This window comes from Pteronotus mesoamericanus, unplaced genomic scaffold (assembly GCF_021234165.1).
Source record: "Pteronotus mesoamericanus isolate MK-2021 breed Mesoamerican mustached bat unplaced genomic scaffold, CSHL_Meso_final contig_105, whole genome shotgun sequence".
NCBI lineage: Eukaryota > Metazoa > Chordata > Mammalia > Chiroptera > Mormoopidae > Pteronotus > Pteronotus mesoamericanus.
In genome coordinates this window covers 4826386-4843957 of record NW_026555006.1, presented here as the reverse complement: position 1 = coordinate 4843957, position 17572 = coordinate 4826386, and the positions used below count along the sequence as shown (strand labels likewise).

The 17572-nt window shown below is 42.9% G+C and overlaps 2 protein-coding genes across 2 annotated transcripts; both read left to right on the top strand.

The window, feature by feature from the left end:
- Positions 1-370: 370 nt before the first annotated feature.
- On the top strand, positions 371-7490 carry MAGOH (mago homolog, exon junction complex subunit). Its single transcript, XM_054572425.1, has 5 exons — positions 371-536; positions 2614-2672; positions 3804-3914; positions 5342-5424; positions 7272-7490. The coding sequence occupies exons 1-5, from the start codon at positions 449-451 to the stop codon at positions 7369-7371; spliced, it is 441 nt and encodes a 146-aa protein (XP_054428400.1). The 5' UTR covers positions 371-448; the 3' UTR covers positions 7372-7490.
- Positions 7491-9137: 1647 nt separating this feature from the next.
- On the top strand, positions 9138-14519 carry CZIB (CXXC motif containing zinc binding protein). The gene is made up of 8 exons (XM_054573247.1): positions 9138-9236; positions 9453-9536; positions 10467-10523; positions 10888-10969; positions 11162-11193; positions 12373-12450; positions 13201-13266; positions 14202-14519. Exons 1-8 carry the CDS (start codon positions 9231-9233, stop codon positions 14277-14279), a joined length of 483 nt encoding a protein of 160 aa, XP_054429222.1. The 5' UTR covers positions 9138-9230; the 3' UTR covers positions 14280-14519.
- Positions 14520-17572: the final 3053 nt, after the last annotated feature.

Here is a 17572-nt window from a genome sequence, read left to right as displayed (position 1 = left end):
CTTATTTTACTGTTGAGACAACGTAGATCCAGAGGCGACTCACACAAGTGGGGTGTCATTTAAATGGAGGCTGAGCCTGGAGGGACGCAGAAATCGGGGTGCTTAACCTAAAATATTAAAGCTAGGTCAACAGACCGCTCGCCGGGACTGAACTCCGGCCTCCGGGTTAGGAGAAAGCCAGCGGGTAAACCGCAACCGCGCTCCAGCCCCGGACTGCGGGGAACGTGACGGCGCTGACCCCGCCTCCGAGTAAAAGGGATCTCGTTTCCGCCGAAAGGGGCGGGGCAGCCTTGTCCCTAGCTCCGGGAGGGGGCGTAAGAGAAGTCCCTTCACCCAAGGCGACAGCGTTCCCATACGTCACTTCCGCGCGCCACCGATGTCACTTTCAGGCGCCTACAGTGTCGATACGCTTTGCTCTTAAAGTTTTCTCGGGGGCCTTTCGCGAGCCATGGAGAGTGACTTTTATCTGCGTTACTACGTGGGTCACAAGGGCAAGTTCGGCCACGAGTTCCTGGAATTCGAGTTCCGACCCGATGGTGAGAGCGGTTTCCCGCCGCCCGGGAGCGACGACTGGACCTGGGCGGGCGCGGGGAGGCCGGGCGTCTGGAATGTGCCGGTAACTAGAGGAAGGAAGGGACCTGGAAGGAACACTCCGGTGTCCGCCCCTCTGGTTCTTTTTGTCCAAGTGCAGGGTCTTCTGGTTAGTGACATTTTTTTACCAGAATGCCTCAACAAACATTGATTGAACGCCCAATTTGTACCAAGCTCTGTCCCACAATCTGGGATACAAGAGTTCTAGGGCTGGGAGAGAAATCACTTAAAAAAAAAAAAAAAAGATTCCAAGTACTGTTTAATGGTCAGAAGATAAAACAAAACGATGGTATAATTCTGGTGCGCTGGTCTTAAATACGGTGCCCACTGGAGGACTGTCTAAAAGGGGGATATTTGAACTGAATCTTGATGGGCAAGAAGGAGAGCCTTGTGAAGCCCAAAGAGCGTTCTAGTCAGAGAGTAGTGTTAGAGCCGTAGGGAAGGCATATTTCAGGTGGCCAGTGTGGCTCAATAGGAGTGAGCTCTGGTGAGAGTAGGAGGAGATAATGTGGGCTAAGTAGGCAATGGTCACAACATGTAGGTCTTCATAGGCCATGGTAAAGAGTTTGGTTTTATTCAAAGTGCAGCAGGAAGCAATCGAAAAGTTTTAAGCAGAGAAGAGATGGTGATCTGTTCTTGAAAAAGTATTTTAATAATTGGGTACAGAATGAGCAAAAGTGAAAACAGGGCTACTTATTAGGAGACAGTTAACAACTGTCCAGACAAAAGGGATGTTGGTTGGGACTAGGGGGACAGTAAAAGTGGAGAGGATTTAGGATACTGTTGGAGGCAAAATCAACATGACTTTGTCAGATACAGGATTTAGGGGGTGAAGGAAAAGGAATCAAAGATGACAGGAAACTCCCACTAAATGGGGGCACAGAGATGAATGAGAGAAGCTGCTTTTGTAAAGGAAATAGATTTGTAAACAGTGAGGAGACAGTATATTAGGTGCTTTGGTAGGAAGAAACAAAAGGGATTCTGGGAGCAGGGAGAATCTAGCCCGAGGGTTCAAAGGAGGCTTCCTGCATAAAATGAGGGGAGAGGGATGTGAGTTTTTAGTAACTGTAGGTGTTTAGGCAAACAAGAATTAAGAAGGCATCTTGGACAGCATTAATGGTATAGAGGCTGAAAACCAAGAAGTACATGAGATGTTTCAGGCAGAAACCAAGTACTGTGATTGATTCCAGCTATGTGAGAGAGGGATGTTACAGGAGTGAGCCTGGCAAGGCAGGCAGGGGATCAGCTTAGCAGTATGCCATCTTGAATTTGCATTTTATCCAGAAGGCAGTGGAAGTCATTGACAATATCAAAGTATTAGAGTAACCTAATCATATCCATCTGTTACTACATCATTTTGTCCAGTGTGTGGAGAATGAACTGAAAGGAAAGAGACTTGAGGCAGAGTGTACAGTGAGACATCAATTAATTTTGCTCTTTTATCTTCTCCTTGGTACCCACCATATACCCAAATTAGCCTGTTGAATGCACATATGTGCAAAGGGTCTTGTATACCAAATGTGCTAAATATTAAAACCACTACATTTCCATCACAGGAATAGATCAGAATGTTTCACAGTCACATGATAATATATATAAACAGCATTTTATAGTTTTCAAAAGCTTTCACAACTCATTTGAGACTCAGGAGGCCCTGTGTGCAGGTAGGTTGCCAATTACTATTATTTTTTCAGCTGAAGTTATTAACCTGCAGAGAGATGATTTTCCAGAGTCAAAAAAAAAAAAAAATCTGCCTGTATTCTTTTATTACACCTGAGCTAGCTTTTGCAAGAACTGTAATTTAGCATCAGCTGTATTTTGGGCTGTGAGGCTATTTAATAGCGTAAAGTGAAGAACTGAAGAAAAATGTGTTGTTAAAACACTAAAGATGTAAATATTAAATGTTAGACACTTGAGGGAAAGTTAGGATGTATTTTAAGCAACAACTGATGGTCTTAGTAAGCTAACGATGGTTTATTCATGTGTTTTTATTTAACTGAATTTGTTTTCTGCCCCTCACAGGGAAACTGAGATATGCCAACAACAGCAATTATAAAAATGATGTTATGATCAGAAAAGAGGTAATGAGCCTTCTATTCACTTACAGTTAGCCTTTTGTCCTTTTCTTTCTGGGAGCAGTACTGAAAGATAAAGAATAGGAAGCTAAACTGTATCTTCAGAGAGCTTCTAAAGTTTTTCTCAAATCTTTTAGTTTATATTTTCTTTCACAGCACTGATGCAGTTGTTAGTAATCATCTGAAGTCTTGCAAATCTTGATTTGAACCCTGAATCTGTTGCTTACTAACCATGTGACCTTGGACAAAATCACAGATGAACTTGATAAATTCAGTTTCTTCATCTGTAAAAAGAAATAAATAAGAGCTACCCCCCGGTCAAAGTGTTTGGTACATTCCCTAATACACAGCACTCAATAGAGTTCTTTAATTTGCATTTGAATGGGAAAGGGAGCATGGGAAAACAGTTAACATTTTTGAATGCATATTAGATGCCAGGCATGGCATTAGATATTTTACATACATGATATATAACCCTGATCGTAAGCCTGGGTGATGAGTGGTATTAGATACTCTTTATAGTTAAGACCGTGAAGGCCCAGATATTAATTATGGGGCTTGTTCAAAGTCACCCCTGCTAGTAAGAGTGCAGGATTTCAGACCTGTGCTTGCCTCTGTCAAATTCATGGGCTCCGTTTTGGAGTGATTTCTTCATCAAAGCTACTCTTTCAACTACTTTTGTCACATTTGGAAATATCTTTAACAGTCAATATATTTTTATACTATTTATAATTAACTAGCAGTTTTATGTTTACCCACACGTCAGCATCCTATTTTTTTTTAAGTAAATATGAAAAGTGTGTTTAAAAGACATGTCTATGCTCTTCAGAAGCTTGTCATCTAGTTAAGAATAACCAGGGTTACTCACAGGTTTTTGTTTTGGGTTTAAGTGTGAGTTGGGTGTGTAGGCAAGGAGAGGGTCCATGTGAACAGGATATGCCAAGAAGTACAAACAACTGAATGGGGGACTGAGGTGTAGTCATTGGGCACTTCTGACCCTTCCACACGGAGTCTTCCCATTTGCATAGGTGTCCAAAGTAAGTTTTTTAGGAGCAGTCTTTTTCATCTTTAATCACTATCTGAGGCAGAACACTGCTTAAGACTACAATTTAAGTTTGTTTTTTAACTTGCTTTCAGGCTTATGTACATAAAAGTGTGATGGAGGAACTGAAGAGAATAATTGATGACAGTGAAATTACCAAAGAGGATGATGCTTTATGGCCGCCTCCTGACCGAGTGGGCCGGCAGGTGAGTGTTTTAGCAGCTATCCACAGGCAGAAATCTTACAAACAAGGTTAAGTTGCCCGTTCTGCATATGACATTGAATCCTCTACTTGTAGTGTGCGTACTCACATACATTACATAGCTCTACACAAGGCAGATTCCTTCCTTGGCCTAAGGAAATAATAATCCCACAGGAAGGAAGAGAGAGAGAAAGAAGTGCTGCTGACCACCTAGATCCTGGCCTTGAATTTCTTGTGACACCCCTGTCCTCCTCTTCTCAAGAGTTTTTGCTGCCCACCTTACTTAATGAGTAACTACTATAGATGAAACATTGTGAGGATACAAACATAAGTAGAACATAGTTATCTGCAACAGTCTTGATGGAAGGAAAATCATGCAAGCAACTAAGTACACTGAGAGATCATTTCTCTTAACGTCACTTGTTTTCCTAATGCAGATTCTAATTGATTTCCGTAGTTCTCTTGTCATTTACAGCCCATTTTTCCAGCCTGAAGCTAATCTCTTAAAATGTAAATTTATTTATGTACAGCATGTCTTCAAATAACATCATTTCATTCAGTGTAGCTTCCTTATAATGTTGATGAGATGCCATAGGAACTTCACTGCTGTTTCTATCAATAAGCCTATGATAAAACTGATTTTGTTATACCACATTGTTTTGCTTAAAGTCACAGAACCCATCAACAATGTTAAGTGAGGACATACTGTATTCCACTCATTTTAAACTCCAGTAGCTTCTCACCACATTTAAAATAAAATTTGAACTCCCATCTCACCACCTACCATTCTCACAATCTCTGGCTGTGTTCAAACCCCACTGGTCTTAATTTCTGTCCTTCAGACATAACCTGTTGTTCTTAGTTTAGGACCTTTGTATTTGCTACATGCTGCCTAGAATATTCTAAGAACAGCCTTTATTATTGAGGTCTTAATATGTCACTTCTTCAGTGATGTCTGTCTGTAAAATGTAAAACACCCATCCCTTCATTAAAAAAGAAAAATCTGTTTTATTGTCTTTATAGCAGTTATCACTGTCTAAAATTGTCTCATGTTGCCCAGAAAGGTTAGATTCTTTGTATTTGTAAAACATAGATTTAGACATTTTGCTCCACAGTTAGCAATGAAAACTCATATTCAAAATAATTATGTAATTTCTTCCAAATCCCAGATGATGGAGTGTTAAGGACACAACTTTCTCTAAGGGTATAAGCTACTCAAGAGCTAAACCGGTATTTAATTTATCTCTTTGTTTCTAGGACCTAACACAGTTTAGTGCTCAGAGTGATTTGGTCTCGCTTATGTGTAGTAGAGTTTGTATGAGTTGGCAAATGATGAACCCTCCCCTCCTATGTGATTAATGAGAAATCTGGTTTTTCTTAGGTTTTTGTGATGTTCAGTTTTTTGGTGGTTTTTTTTTTTAATGTTTCTAGGAGCTTGAAATCGTCATTGGAGATGAACATATTTCTTTCACAACATCAAAAATTGGTTCCCTTATTGATGTCAATCAATCCAAGTAAGTGTACATGATTCTTATATCCAGGTGTCTGTTTTGCAGCAGATTGATACGAAACCCTTAACAAAATTGGGACCATTGTGGTAAGATCTGGTACATATACAAAACAGAAGGGGTCAGCTTTGGCCCTCTCACTGGAGAGAGACTCAGTTATTTTCAAGGGCTTGTTCCTATTGCTTTTGGTGTTTTATCCAATTATTACTAATAAGAGCTGCTTGGTGACACAGAGTGATGCCATAGGAGCGGCTAAAGTGGGTAACAGTCTGTCCAGAATAGAGAAATGAAGTATGTCAATACAGGTGCTTGAGATATACTGTAGAGTCACTGAATTTAAACACCTTCCTTGGTGTCAGTCATTCAGACTAGCACATCTTTTAAGTCTGACTTGGGTGAAACTTGAAATTATTTGGAATACAAATTTAAAAATTCATGTTGTCAGTTGAGCAGTTTATAAAGTTGAGACATGAATCTGCAAGCTGCAGAGTCCTCAGAATTTGACAACCTCTTTGGCTCTTGTACTTTGAGGATATGAGATTAGATATGGCTCACTTTTAGTACATGGTAGGCCTAATTGTCTTCCTTTGGACAGTCTCTTTGTTCTTAGCCAGTTATGCCATAGTAATCTTCAGCATCTTGGTCCTGACTTGTACCACTTCTTTTAAAATAAAAAGGTTTTCCAAGTACTGCCCCGCCCCACCGGTCCTTGCTCTTTTTGGCTCTTTCCTTCTCTCACACCCTCTGTGTGCATGCACTGAGAGGCCATGGGAGCACTTGGTGAGTTGGTAGCTGTCCACAAGCTAGAAAGAGGGCCCTCACCAGAACCCAACCATTCTGGCACCCTGATCTCTAACTTCCAGGCTCCAGAGTTGCGAGAAAATAAATTTTTGTTGTATAAGCCAGCCACCTGCTGGTATTGTGGTACGACAGCCTGAGAAGAGTAAGGCAGCCACCACCAAGATCTTTGGGAAACCAAAGAACCCATAATGGCTCTAAACTGGAGATAACCAATAAAAGTATTTTCCAAACTACATTTAGCTAAATAATAGATATAGAGGACAGTAACAAGTGTTTCTGAACAATAAAAAATTTCCTATGGTGAACAAAATCCTCCTCTTGAAGGTAATTCACAAAAGCATATTAAAGACTTCTGTTTAAAGTTTTCCTAATTCTGAAATTAATACATCATTATAGAATATAAAGGAAAAGTAGAAAAGGGGGGAAAAAATCACCCATAAACTTATCAGTTAGACAACCATTAGTACCTTAAAGTATTTATCTTTTTTCCATGCATTAAAGAATATATAGTTTTTATTTTATCTTTTAGATTTTATTTATTTACTTTTAGAGAAAGCAGAAGGGAGAAAGACAGGGAGGGAAACACCAATGTGTAAGAGAGACCTCGATCAGTTGCCTCTCACACACCCCCAGCAGGGACCTGGCCCACAACCCAGGCATGTTACCTGACTCGAAGTCAAACTGGCAACCTTTTGGTTTGCAGGCCGGCATTCAATCCACTGAGCCCCACCAGCCAGGGCAGAATATATAGTTTTTTTAAAGCACAAAAAATATCATCTAGACCAACAATATGTTATTTTAATGAACTTTTTTCACTTAATATAAGCATTTCCCCATTTTAAAAAACCTAACATTTTAAATGACCTCATAATATTCCATTTTAATATATAGCATATAGCCATTTCCTTCTTTTTGGATATTTTGTTTTCAAAGTTTTAATTCTGTAAATACTTTTATGATTAGTATCTTGGTACATAATCTGGGTTATTAAATGGTATTCTCTTGCCCGTTTTTCTCAGCTTTTTAAATATTTTTTTTCCTTTGCATTTTAGGGACCCAGAAGGCTTACGAGTATTTTACTATCTTGTCCAGGACCTGAAGTGTTTGGTCTTCAGTCTTATTGGATTACACTTCAAGATTAAACCAATCTAGACTGAATATTGGTGTGGACACAAGGGGGGTGGGAGTAGCTGTTTTTAATTACCACTATCAGGAAATTTTTGTGTATATCAGGCCAATTTTTTTATAAACTATAAATGGTTGTCTCTAATAAATATGTAACAAAAAGCAATTTCATTGTTTTATAAAGATCTGAATGTGTGAACTCTTTTCTCAATTACTTTTTAAAACTGTAACATCCTATGTGAAGTACTGCCCCAAAATCTAATTGAATTGACTCTGTAGATATAACTACCAACTCACAGAAAATAAAATAGAAATGTTAATAAAAACAATGAAAAATGTTAAAAAGTACAGTGGAAGTTCAATCAGCAATATCCAGAGAAAACTCTAGGGCAAGGGATCTGGTTTCTTCAATAAATAAATTGCAAACAAAATAGAGGTGGAGCAGGAACATATAGTTTAAAGCAGATTTAAGAGACAAGTAATGTGTTTGGATCCCATTTGGATTATGATTTAAAATTTAAAATTGACATGGAAATTTGAACACTGGATATTTGATATTTATGCAATAATTGCTAATTTTTTAGATGTAAAATGGTATTAAGGCTGGTTTTTTTCCTTCCAGCTTTATTGAGATATAGTTGCAGTTGGGTTTTAAAAATCACCTTATAGATATATTTATAGCTACTTCAGTATGGGAGAAAATTAATACATTAAAAGGGATAAAATGCCTAGTCTCAGTGAAGTTTTCCAATACATTTTAAAGTCAGAATACCAACAGCCATTAAGAACTGAGACCTAGTAGGTACAGATAGTGTGGTAATTTGTTATGCAAGTTGATCTGTAGGAACTTTTTTTGCTGCTAAATTCCTTAATGAGGCAAACTCCTGACTGAACAGATTGTAGGCATTAAAAGGAACTAGGCCTTAATAAGTCATTTGGCTGAGGGGAAATGACTGAACTGAGCTCCATCCCTTAAGACAGGCCAACTTCGGACAAGATCCCAGAGCTGCTCACTCCTCGGCCAATGCTCCCACTACTGCCAACACATACACAACCTACTCTGCCTTTTTCAAAGATACCAGGGCAGCAGTTTAAGTGCAGATCTGGGACCTGAGATGTCAGGGCTCCTGACTGCAGAAGGGTACTTGAGGCAATGAGGAAAGCTGGTGGTAAGGTAGACATCAAAGTCATCCCAAGTTTTAAAGAAATGACAGTAAGGAGCTCAGAAGGCTATGAGTCTCAAATGGGCTCTTCCTTGTAATGTTCACAAAGCCTAGAAGGTCTCAGGTGTGCCTTGGACTAGAGGGCAGGTTAAAAAAAAAAAAAAAATTCAGTAACTGAATAAGGAAAAATACGGGAGCCCAGAGAATAGCCAGGTAAATAAAACACAGTAAGGACAAGTGCACGGGGCAACCTTCTGAAAGCAGTTCTCAAGGGGGAAAGAGGAAGGAGCAGTTTTGAGAAGAAAAACGCCCCATCCCCCAAATCTCTGAAGCTGGCCCTGGTCAGGGAGAACCGACGTGATCTAAGCCTCAGAGGGCACATAGGTGAGGGAAGGCAGAGTAGTGAAGAGCAAGGAAAAAGAACTCCGGGGCAGGACGAAGTGTGCTACGGTATCTCTAGACTAGCTTAGTGCTGGCGTGAGACGTGAGTTCAGTAAATAGCTCGAATTACTTACTACTGGAGGCCGGCTAACTGCGAACTCAGATTCCCTCCATCTCCACCCAGCGCCAAGAAAACAAAACACTGCGTGCGACGGAGTTCCGCCCCTACGTCCCTCCTGACGCACGCCCGAGGCCACATCAGGGTGCGCAGGCGGTGCTCGCGGTTTACGACGTGCCGGAAAGTAGCGACCCGCATTCCCCGCTGGGCTGGGCAGGGCCATTATGGGGGTGAGACGGAGGTGAACCGCCGCAGGGGTAGTTGGGGGGGCGGTGGGGCAGATCTGGGATGCGGGGGCTCGAGCCCGGACAGAACTAAGGGAGTGAGCTCGCGCTAAAAGGAGCAGAAAGGCAGCACTTGTGCCGGGATGGGCGGGGCTGGGAGGGGTAGACGTGGGGCTACGTAGGCGCATTTAATGCAGTTTGTCTTGGCCTTCCCTTTTTCAGAAAATCGCGCTGCAGCTCAAAGCCACGCTGGAAAACGTCACTAACCTCCGGCCTGTGGGGGAGGATTTCCGGTGGTACCTAAAGGTGCGGCTGCAGTGGCGGGGCCCCTGATGAGGAACGGGCGGAGCATCGAGGTGCTGTGGGGTCTTCAAGGTCCCGCGAGGGGACGCCTTGCCCCGAATTAGTGTTGAACGGGCTTTCTCTCCAGCAAGATTAGAAGTGCTTAGCCATTAAATGTTCTTTTCTGGGTAGAATTTTATGTTTGCTTTTTAAAGTTTATTGGTTCCTTAACTGGCAGTGTCTTGGAATTCCTTTTGTAGTTATTTTCTCCGTTAAATATTTTATGGTATGTAAACAAATGCTAAACAAAGGACTACTTGAAGGTATAGTATGATTATTCAATAAGGAAACTAATTCACCTGTTTCATTTGTTGATTGGTTTTACTGTGAAATTGTTTAATTTTGTACATGGCTCCATCCTCACCTCCCCACCCCATACTGGTAAATCTGGTACTACCCTAGTGCCATGGTCTACAGAGGTCCCCCTCTTACCCCAGCAGTTTGAGGCCTTTCATGCTTCCAAATCCCACAGCTTCTGCTGTTTCCTCCTTGTCTAAATCCCAGCATCTTTCAGTGCCTAGCAAAACAGTGATATATATATACTTAGACCAGAGACCGCAGGGAGGGCCTGTATGAACACAGAGGAAGCTCCTGACATAGCAGGGGGCGGGGGGGGGGGGGGGGGGGGTCCCTTGAGACCATTCCTGTACCACATGAGCCTTGAATTACCAGCTAGGCTGGGCACTTCTTAGGGGAGGTTGGGAACACCCACAGGAGAAACGCCACGGCCTGTTCTTGCCCAGAGGTGAGTCTGGTTATGTCCTTAGTGGGTCTTTTTGTAAGGATGAGATGAGATCGCTGACAGGAAGGTAGTTATGAGTGTGCCTTCTTGCTTTTCCCTCAGTGTCTGCCCAACTGAACTAACTACTTTACTAATACCTTTTTCCCCCCAAGATGAAATGTGGCAACTGTGGTGAGATTTCAGAGAAGTGGCAGTACATTCGGCTGATGGTAACTGCTCCCCCCTACCACTGTACCCACACACACACACACACATCCATCTCTAGGCAGGGATTTGGGGAATCTATGACCCTAGTCTCTCTGGTCTTTGGAACTTGCTTCTTGTGGTTTGGGAGAGCAGGCATTAGTGTGATCAACAGTGGGAACAACAAACTCTTGGGATATGAGGCAGAGTTCAAAATCAAGGGGAAGACTTTGGTCTCAAGAAGCCGCCACAGGATTCTCATCCTAGCAAGTTGCTCACCCTCTTTGGGTCTTGGTCTCTTCAGTTGGATAATAAGTCATGGGACTGAACCTCTTCAGGACCTTACATCTAATTGATATGTGACTGGAGGTTCTGTTTACTCCTTGCTAGGACAGTGCGGCACTGAAAGGAGGCCGTGGAAGCGCCTCCATGGTCCAGAAGTGCAAGCTCTGCGCAAGGGAAAACTCCATTGGTAGGTCAGGCCATGCATACTGAGCCCTGCCAGGCTAGCCCCTAGCTTCCTGTTATCAGATCAAAAAGCAGGCTCATGTTACCTGAGGTACCCAAGCTTCTGCAGCAGACTCTCCCAGAGCCATATCTGGGGACCAGAGGTAGAGCCAAAGTATGAACTCAAATCAATTTTGTTCCATATTTTTTGTTTCAGAGATTTTGAGCAGCACCATCAAATCTTACAATGTAAGTTGCCTGCTGTAGTGGCAGGCGTGGTGGGATTAAATCCAGGCCAGGAGCAAGGAGACCTAGGTTCTGCCCTTAAAAGGGCTGGGCTGTGGGAGCTCAGGGGACTGCTGGCCCAACTTGGCCACTCAGTTTCCAACTTTGGGGGCACTTACCTTACTACATCTTAGAGGGTCTAGTGAGCCTCTGAAACCATGGGTAGGACAGTCCTTTGAATGGTACATCCCATCGTTGATATTGTCTATGTTATTAGGGAGTTATACATTACTGTACCACAGATTTGTCCAAGGGTAAGGGAGGATGTGTGTGGTTTGGGTCTGTGTTTTTAAAGACGGGTATTTAACTTGTATTTATCTATTCCTTATTTGTCTGATTTATGCCAAATTCTCAGTTTCGTCCTTATGTTAAAGAGAAGTCAAATGAGGACTTGCCCTCAAGTAAATCATAATCTAGTGGAAGAGAGCCTAACAAAAAACCAACCAGGGCCAACAGACAAGTGCCAGGCACATGGCTGGGGGGCAGGAAATGGTGTTACAATGAGTGACAGGGAATGTGTAGGCATGGCGTATGGGCTTTCTGGGCCCATGGGTCAGGTAGGCATGAATTTCCTTTCTATACCACCCCATTCATAGGTGCCCCCTCTACAAGCACATCTAATTTCAGAGGCTTTAAGTCAGCGCCCTGTCTTCACAACATAGCAGATGGTTAATAAAAGGCTGTAGCTAAGCCTACTGGGGCCGTTTGGGTGATCTGGAGATTTTGTAGCTGAACATTCTTGTTCATATTTGTGATGCTAGTAATTGTTCTGCCATTTGCTGAGCATTGTGTGGGTACTCTGCTGGGCACTTGACACATATTTCAAGTTCTCACAATAAACCTGTAGTGGTTTCCTCAGCTCTATTTGGTAGAATATGCCCAGAGGGGAAGAAAGGCAAAGCTTGCCTCACATCTAGGGAGGCTGCCCCTAGAGTCCACACATTGTTCTGTAGCATCCATGTCCAAGGTCTCATGGGGAGCAGGTGGCTAAGGCAGGCATCTTCCAGAAGGGGATGAGTTGGTCCCAAGTCCCATTCTGGGCTCACAGGGGCAGTAAGAACCTGTTCAGCAGAAAGGGAAGGGGCCAGGGGGTTATCCTGAGGGCCCAACTGAGCCTACCTCCTCAAGATAATTCTTTTCCAGGCTGAAGACAATGAGAAGTTTAAGACCATAGTAGAGTTTGAGTGCCGGGGCCTTGAACCAGTCGATTTCCAGCCCCAGGTATGTGTCATCCTGGGGGAGGACATCTAAGAAGTAACAGCAGAACTTTGCTCCCTATAGAGACCATGGACTGGGAATTGTGCTAAGAATTATTATTGTTTATTAAATGCCTATTGTATGTGGGGCACCGTGCCAGTCACTTATATGTTATTTAACCCTCACAGTGACCCTATGAAGCTACTCATATTTCAAAGATACAACTTGCCCAGGGTGACAGACAATATAAGCAATGGAGTTGTAATTTGAACCCAGGTCTACCTAACCTCAGGTCCACTGCTCATCCCACTTTATTGGTGCAGCATTTCCACCCCATAGCAAGTCTGTGAGGTAGGCAGAAGGGATAGTATTGTCACTCCCATTTCATAAATAAGAAAACTAAGGTCCAGAGAAAGAAGTGACATGCCCAGATGGCAGATGGTTAGCCAAAGGCTTCAGCTAAGTGTACTGGGACCACTTAGATCATCGGGAGACTGTAGCTTAGACTATCTTTCAGACAATTGGGAAGTGGAAGGGTCTACCCCACACCTCCTGCCTTCTGGTCCAGGGCTCTAATCAGAGGAACCATGTTAGTCTCGGGGCACCTGCCAGACCCTGGGAACTCAGTAGTCATTCCAGAATAGCTGCCAACACTACGTCACTGTCCTCCCTTCCCAAAGGTGGTGTGAGAAAAGCCAATTCCCTGGCCAGGCTCACGTGCCACACCAGTGCCTCCTTTCCCTCAGACTAACTGCTGCTTTCCTGTCCTTGCAGGCTGGGTTTGCTGCTGAAGGTGTGGACACGGGGACAGTCTTCAGTGACATTAACCTGCAGGAGAAGGTACGGAACTTGGGGACCTTGCAGGGTACTATAGGACACCTGGTGGAATGCCTTTTTTGGTGAACAGGGCTCCAATGGAAAGCTGACTGCGCATCTCTGTGTATTTTATTGATGATTTTGGTGTTTAAGGTGGCTCCAAGTGTCATGCTGAAGTTCTGTGTAGTGTTCCACAATCAAGAACACTGGGATGTGCTTGCTGGAGAAAATAAACATTAGATAAGCTTTGTTCAGGCATGAGTTATAATGCTATTGGCTGTGAGTTCAATTTTGATGAATCAACAATATATTTAAAAGGTGTTTTTAATAATCATACATGAAACAAGGTTATATATTGATTGGTTGAAGAACATGTTGTGATCAGATGTTTCTAGGAACCTAACCCTGTATTTTTCCTGGGAGCATTGGCTCATTATTCACTAACTCAGTGTTGGTGGTGACTTTGTAGAACCTAACTGCCACAAGTAATGAGAATCAGCTGCATTACTGGACGTGGTACTGCTTTACAGATCAGGAAACCTCATGTTCAGGCCTCAGAAGGAGGGCAAAAACTTCATTTGACTTGCATAGCACATAATAATAACAGTAACGAATTTATTGAGTTCTCACATGTGCTTGGCACTATGCTAAGTATTTTTACATGTGTTACCTCATTTGATTCTTTCAACATTCAACATGAAGTCTTTCTTTGTCCCCTTTAAAAAAAAAAAAAAATAGAGACCATCACTGAGAATCAGAATGGGTAGGTGATTTGCCCCAAATCACAAAGCCCGAAGAGCTGGAATTCAGGCCTGAGCACTGTGGCTCTGTTCTAGATCGCACATGTTTGTGAATATCTAAGTGAGAGCCTGTACTGGGCCTTATAAGACCCAGTTCTCCATCCATACTGTCCTAGGTTGCTTTGTGAGGCTTAACACTGTCATTTTTTTCCCCTATAGGACTGGACTGACTATGATGAAAAGGCTCAAGAGTCTGTGGGAATTTACGAGGTCACCCACCAGTTTGTGAAGTGCTGACCTCTCCACCTTCACACTCGCCTCTAAGAACTGAGAAGGGACAGTGTGTCCCAAGCAGCAGAGCCCACTGAGGCTGGTACCCTCATCCGTTGTCTCCCGGCAGCTGTCCAAACCCTCACAAGTCTGCATGCTGGGCTCTGTCACACCTTCCCAAGCCCCACCAATAAAGCCCGTTTGTGCTGTACTCGTGCATGAAGGCAGAGTGCAGGAGCAGCCACTCCCTCCACAAGTCAGAATTCATGTTGGAGATCTTTTTCTGCTTCCTCACACCTTCCACAGTGGAGACTTACACCTGATCCAATTTGCAAAATACAAAGGGGCACACAGCTTCTAAGGCCTCTCCAGCTCTTGGGGAATGAGCAGGTCAACCCACAAACCCAGAGGCCAGTGGTAAAAGTGAAGCTAACCCTGTGGAATGATTCCATGAGCCCAATAGTCCTGGGCCAAAACACTGCACTGATTAGCTTGGCCTTTAAGTAAATGCAGGCATCTCTGTTAGCTGGTGTCACTTCATGTTCAAGGGCCACAAGGGACTGCAGAGGTCAGCAATCTAGGCCTGGCATGAATCTGCTCTATAAAATTCCCACTGGGTAGTCATTAGATCTTTGTTGACTTGCTGTGATGGGTCTATCTCCTTCCAAGGCAGAAGTTAGTATGAAAGTTCTTATGCTAAGTCAACCTCTATGCCCCTGGTAGCTCCTGGTCCTTGTCTGTCACCTTTGTGGTCACACTTCTCTGTGCTGCCCCCAGACAGCTCTGTGGAGGTGTCAAGATGGCAGTCTTGGGCCTGGTTCCTGGGATCTGAAGACCCCTGTGTGTGAAGACAGTGGACAGAGTTGTTGAATGCACAGTAAGGTCGGGAGGGCATGCTCATGCCTTCTCACTAGTGAATCCACCATTTGGAAAACCTATTACAAGAGACCTTATTTCTCCAGTGTTCTCCTGGAGCCTGGAATTCTTTAGAAGCAAAATTAGTATCTTCATTTTCTGAACAGCCTACTGGGAATGGGTCTGCCCACTCCCAGGATGGTTGTGGGGCTCTACGACGGGGATCCATTTCAGGTAAAGGTGGCAATGTCCAAGAGTGGTGAAGGGGGGTACCCTATCTTATCCCCCCTCCAGTCTGGCAGCTACATCTTATTTCCCCTAGGTCTCATGTTCCTGGTTCCCGTGGGCCTGCTCTATTTTGTACAACAGTGCTTATTCAGCCCTTCCTCAGCCAGCAGGCCTTCCAGCCCCCTACCCAGTCGGTCTAGTCCATTCCCTAGCCTGAAAACACAAATGGAAGCAACTGGCTGGGTTTCGATACCAGCCGGCATGTGTTAAGCTCATAAAGACAAACACTAAAAGGATCTCAAGGTTTTGTTTATATTTTAAATTACCTTCTCATCTTTCAGGAGGTAAAGGAACCAAAGAAATCATTAATTAAAAGGAAAAAAAGCAAATTATGTCAATAGATGCAGCAAAAGTATTCAATAAAATGTACTACCCATTCAAAAAAAAACAGCAAACCATAGAAACCCTTTGCAAGCTAAAAACAGAGGAACTACCCCTCACCTCAAAGGGTATCTACTTTTGGTAGAAAACCTGGAACAGAGGAGGTGTCTGAAGTGCTCCCTTTGAGATGAGGGTGAGATGAGGATGCCCTCAGTCACTGCTATGCATTGTGCTTGGAGGCTCCCACCCGGTGTGATAAGACAATAAAAAGGTGAAAGGATTGAAAAGGAAGAAATAACTCATTTTTCAGATTAGTATTTTCTACTAAAACCCAAAAGCATGAACAAGTTCTAGATTTAAGATCAATATATAGAAATGCATTTAAGTACACTGGCAACATGCAAAACATAAAAAGTACCATTTAAAATAGCAACAAAGTTTCCTGACCAGTATGGCTCAGTGGGTTAGGTGTTGTCTTGAAAAGCAAAAGGTCTCCTGTTCAATTCCCAGTCAAGGCACACGCCTGGGTTGTGGACCAGGTCCCTGGGTGGGGTGTGCCAGAGGCAACCAAATGGTGTTTCTCTCCCTTTCTCCCTCCCTACTCTCTAAGAGTGAATAAATAAAAATCTTAAAAAAAAAAAAGAATTAAAAATACCTCAAAAAGAATTAAATCTATCAAAGAGGTTCATGTCCTCAATATAAAATTATTTAACTTGATTAAAAAGTGTTAAAGCCTAAACAAATGGAGGCCTATACTATTAGTATAGGGATAGGGAGACTTGGTATTATGAAATTTTCAACAAATGTATTTATAAATTAAATTCTTGTCAAAAATCTCAATTTTTTTTTTAAACAACTTGGCTCTGAAATCTATGATACAACACAGGTGGGAAACTTCCTCTACAGATATCCTATATTGATAAAGCAGTAGCCTTAAGTCAGCACGGTTTGGGCACTCTGCTACAAATGGACCAATGGAACAGTAGACAGACCCATTTATGTATGAAGGCTGATCAATGACAGGAGGTGTAGCAGATCAATGGGGAAATTATTAACTCATCCAAAAGGTGCTGGGGCAATTGTTTTAACTTTCTGCAATAGAATAAAATTGGGCCCCTACTTCACTCCACATACAAAAGTCTATTCCAAGGTTACCTATCTTGAGTGCTTCGGTATTGCAATGTGTTTGGGTAGAAGAGCCTTGGGCTTAGTATCTGACTTACTGTAAACTCCTGGGCAAGTGCTTTTCTTCTCAAGACCTCATGTTCTCCACATAAAAATGAACATGCTTTAGCTCTCACAATTGGTCCTCAATGAGATTAGTAAAAGTGGTGGTGGCCTGTCCTCTAAGTCCTGCCCCACATTTTAGGACAGCAGTCTCCTGTCTGGTAGTAGTAGAAGTTACAGCTATGGGAAGTGGGGACAGTAGAAGATGAGAGTAGATGAACATACTTGACCTATATTGCTACAGCTAATTACATCCCCATGTTACAGGAATTACCCGCATTTTACAGCATTCACAGGCAAGAGAGGCGGAATAACTTGTTTGTGGTCGTAAAGTGAGGACCTGGTAGGATGAGGGTACCAGGAATTGAGGTATTCCTGATGATGGTTCATGAGTGAGAGCAGCAGCATGTTTCTATGTGCACTGGTAGTCATCACATGTCCCTGATCAAACCACAGAATACAGAGGACCTGCTACCTGTTGGGTATTCATTAAATAATTACTGGGTGAAGGATGGGTAGAGTCAGCTAAGAAGACATGCAGGCGTGTTTACATGAACTGTAAGGAGGATTAAATGAGATAGTGCATTGGAAATGCTTGGTGACTGGCTCATAGCAGAATTCAAAACCCA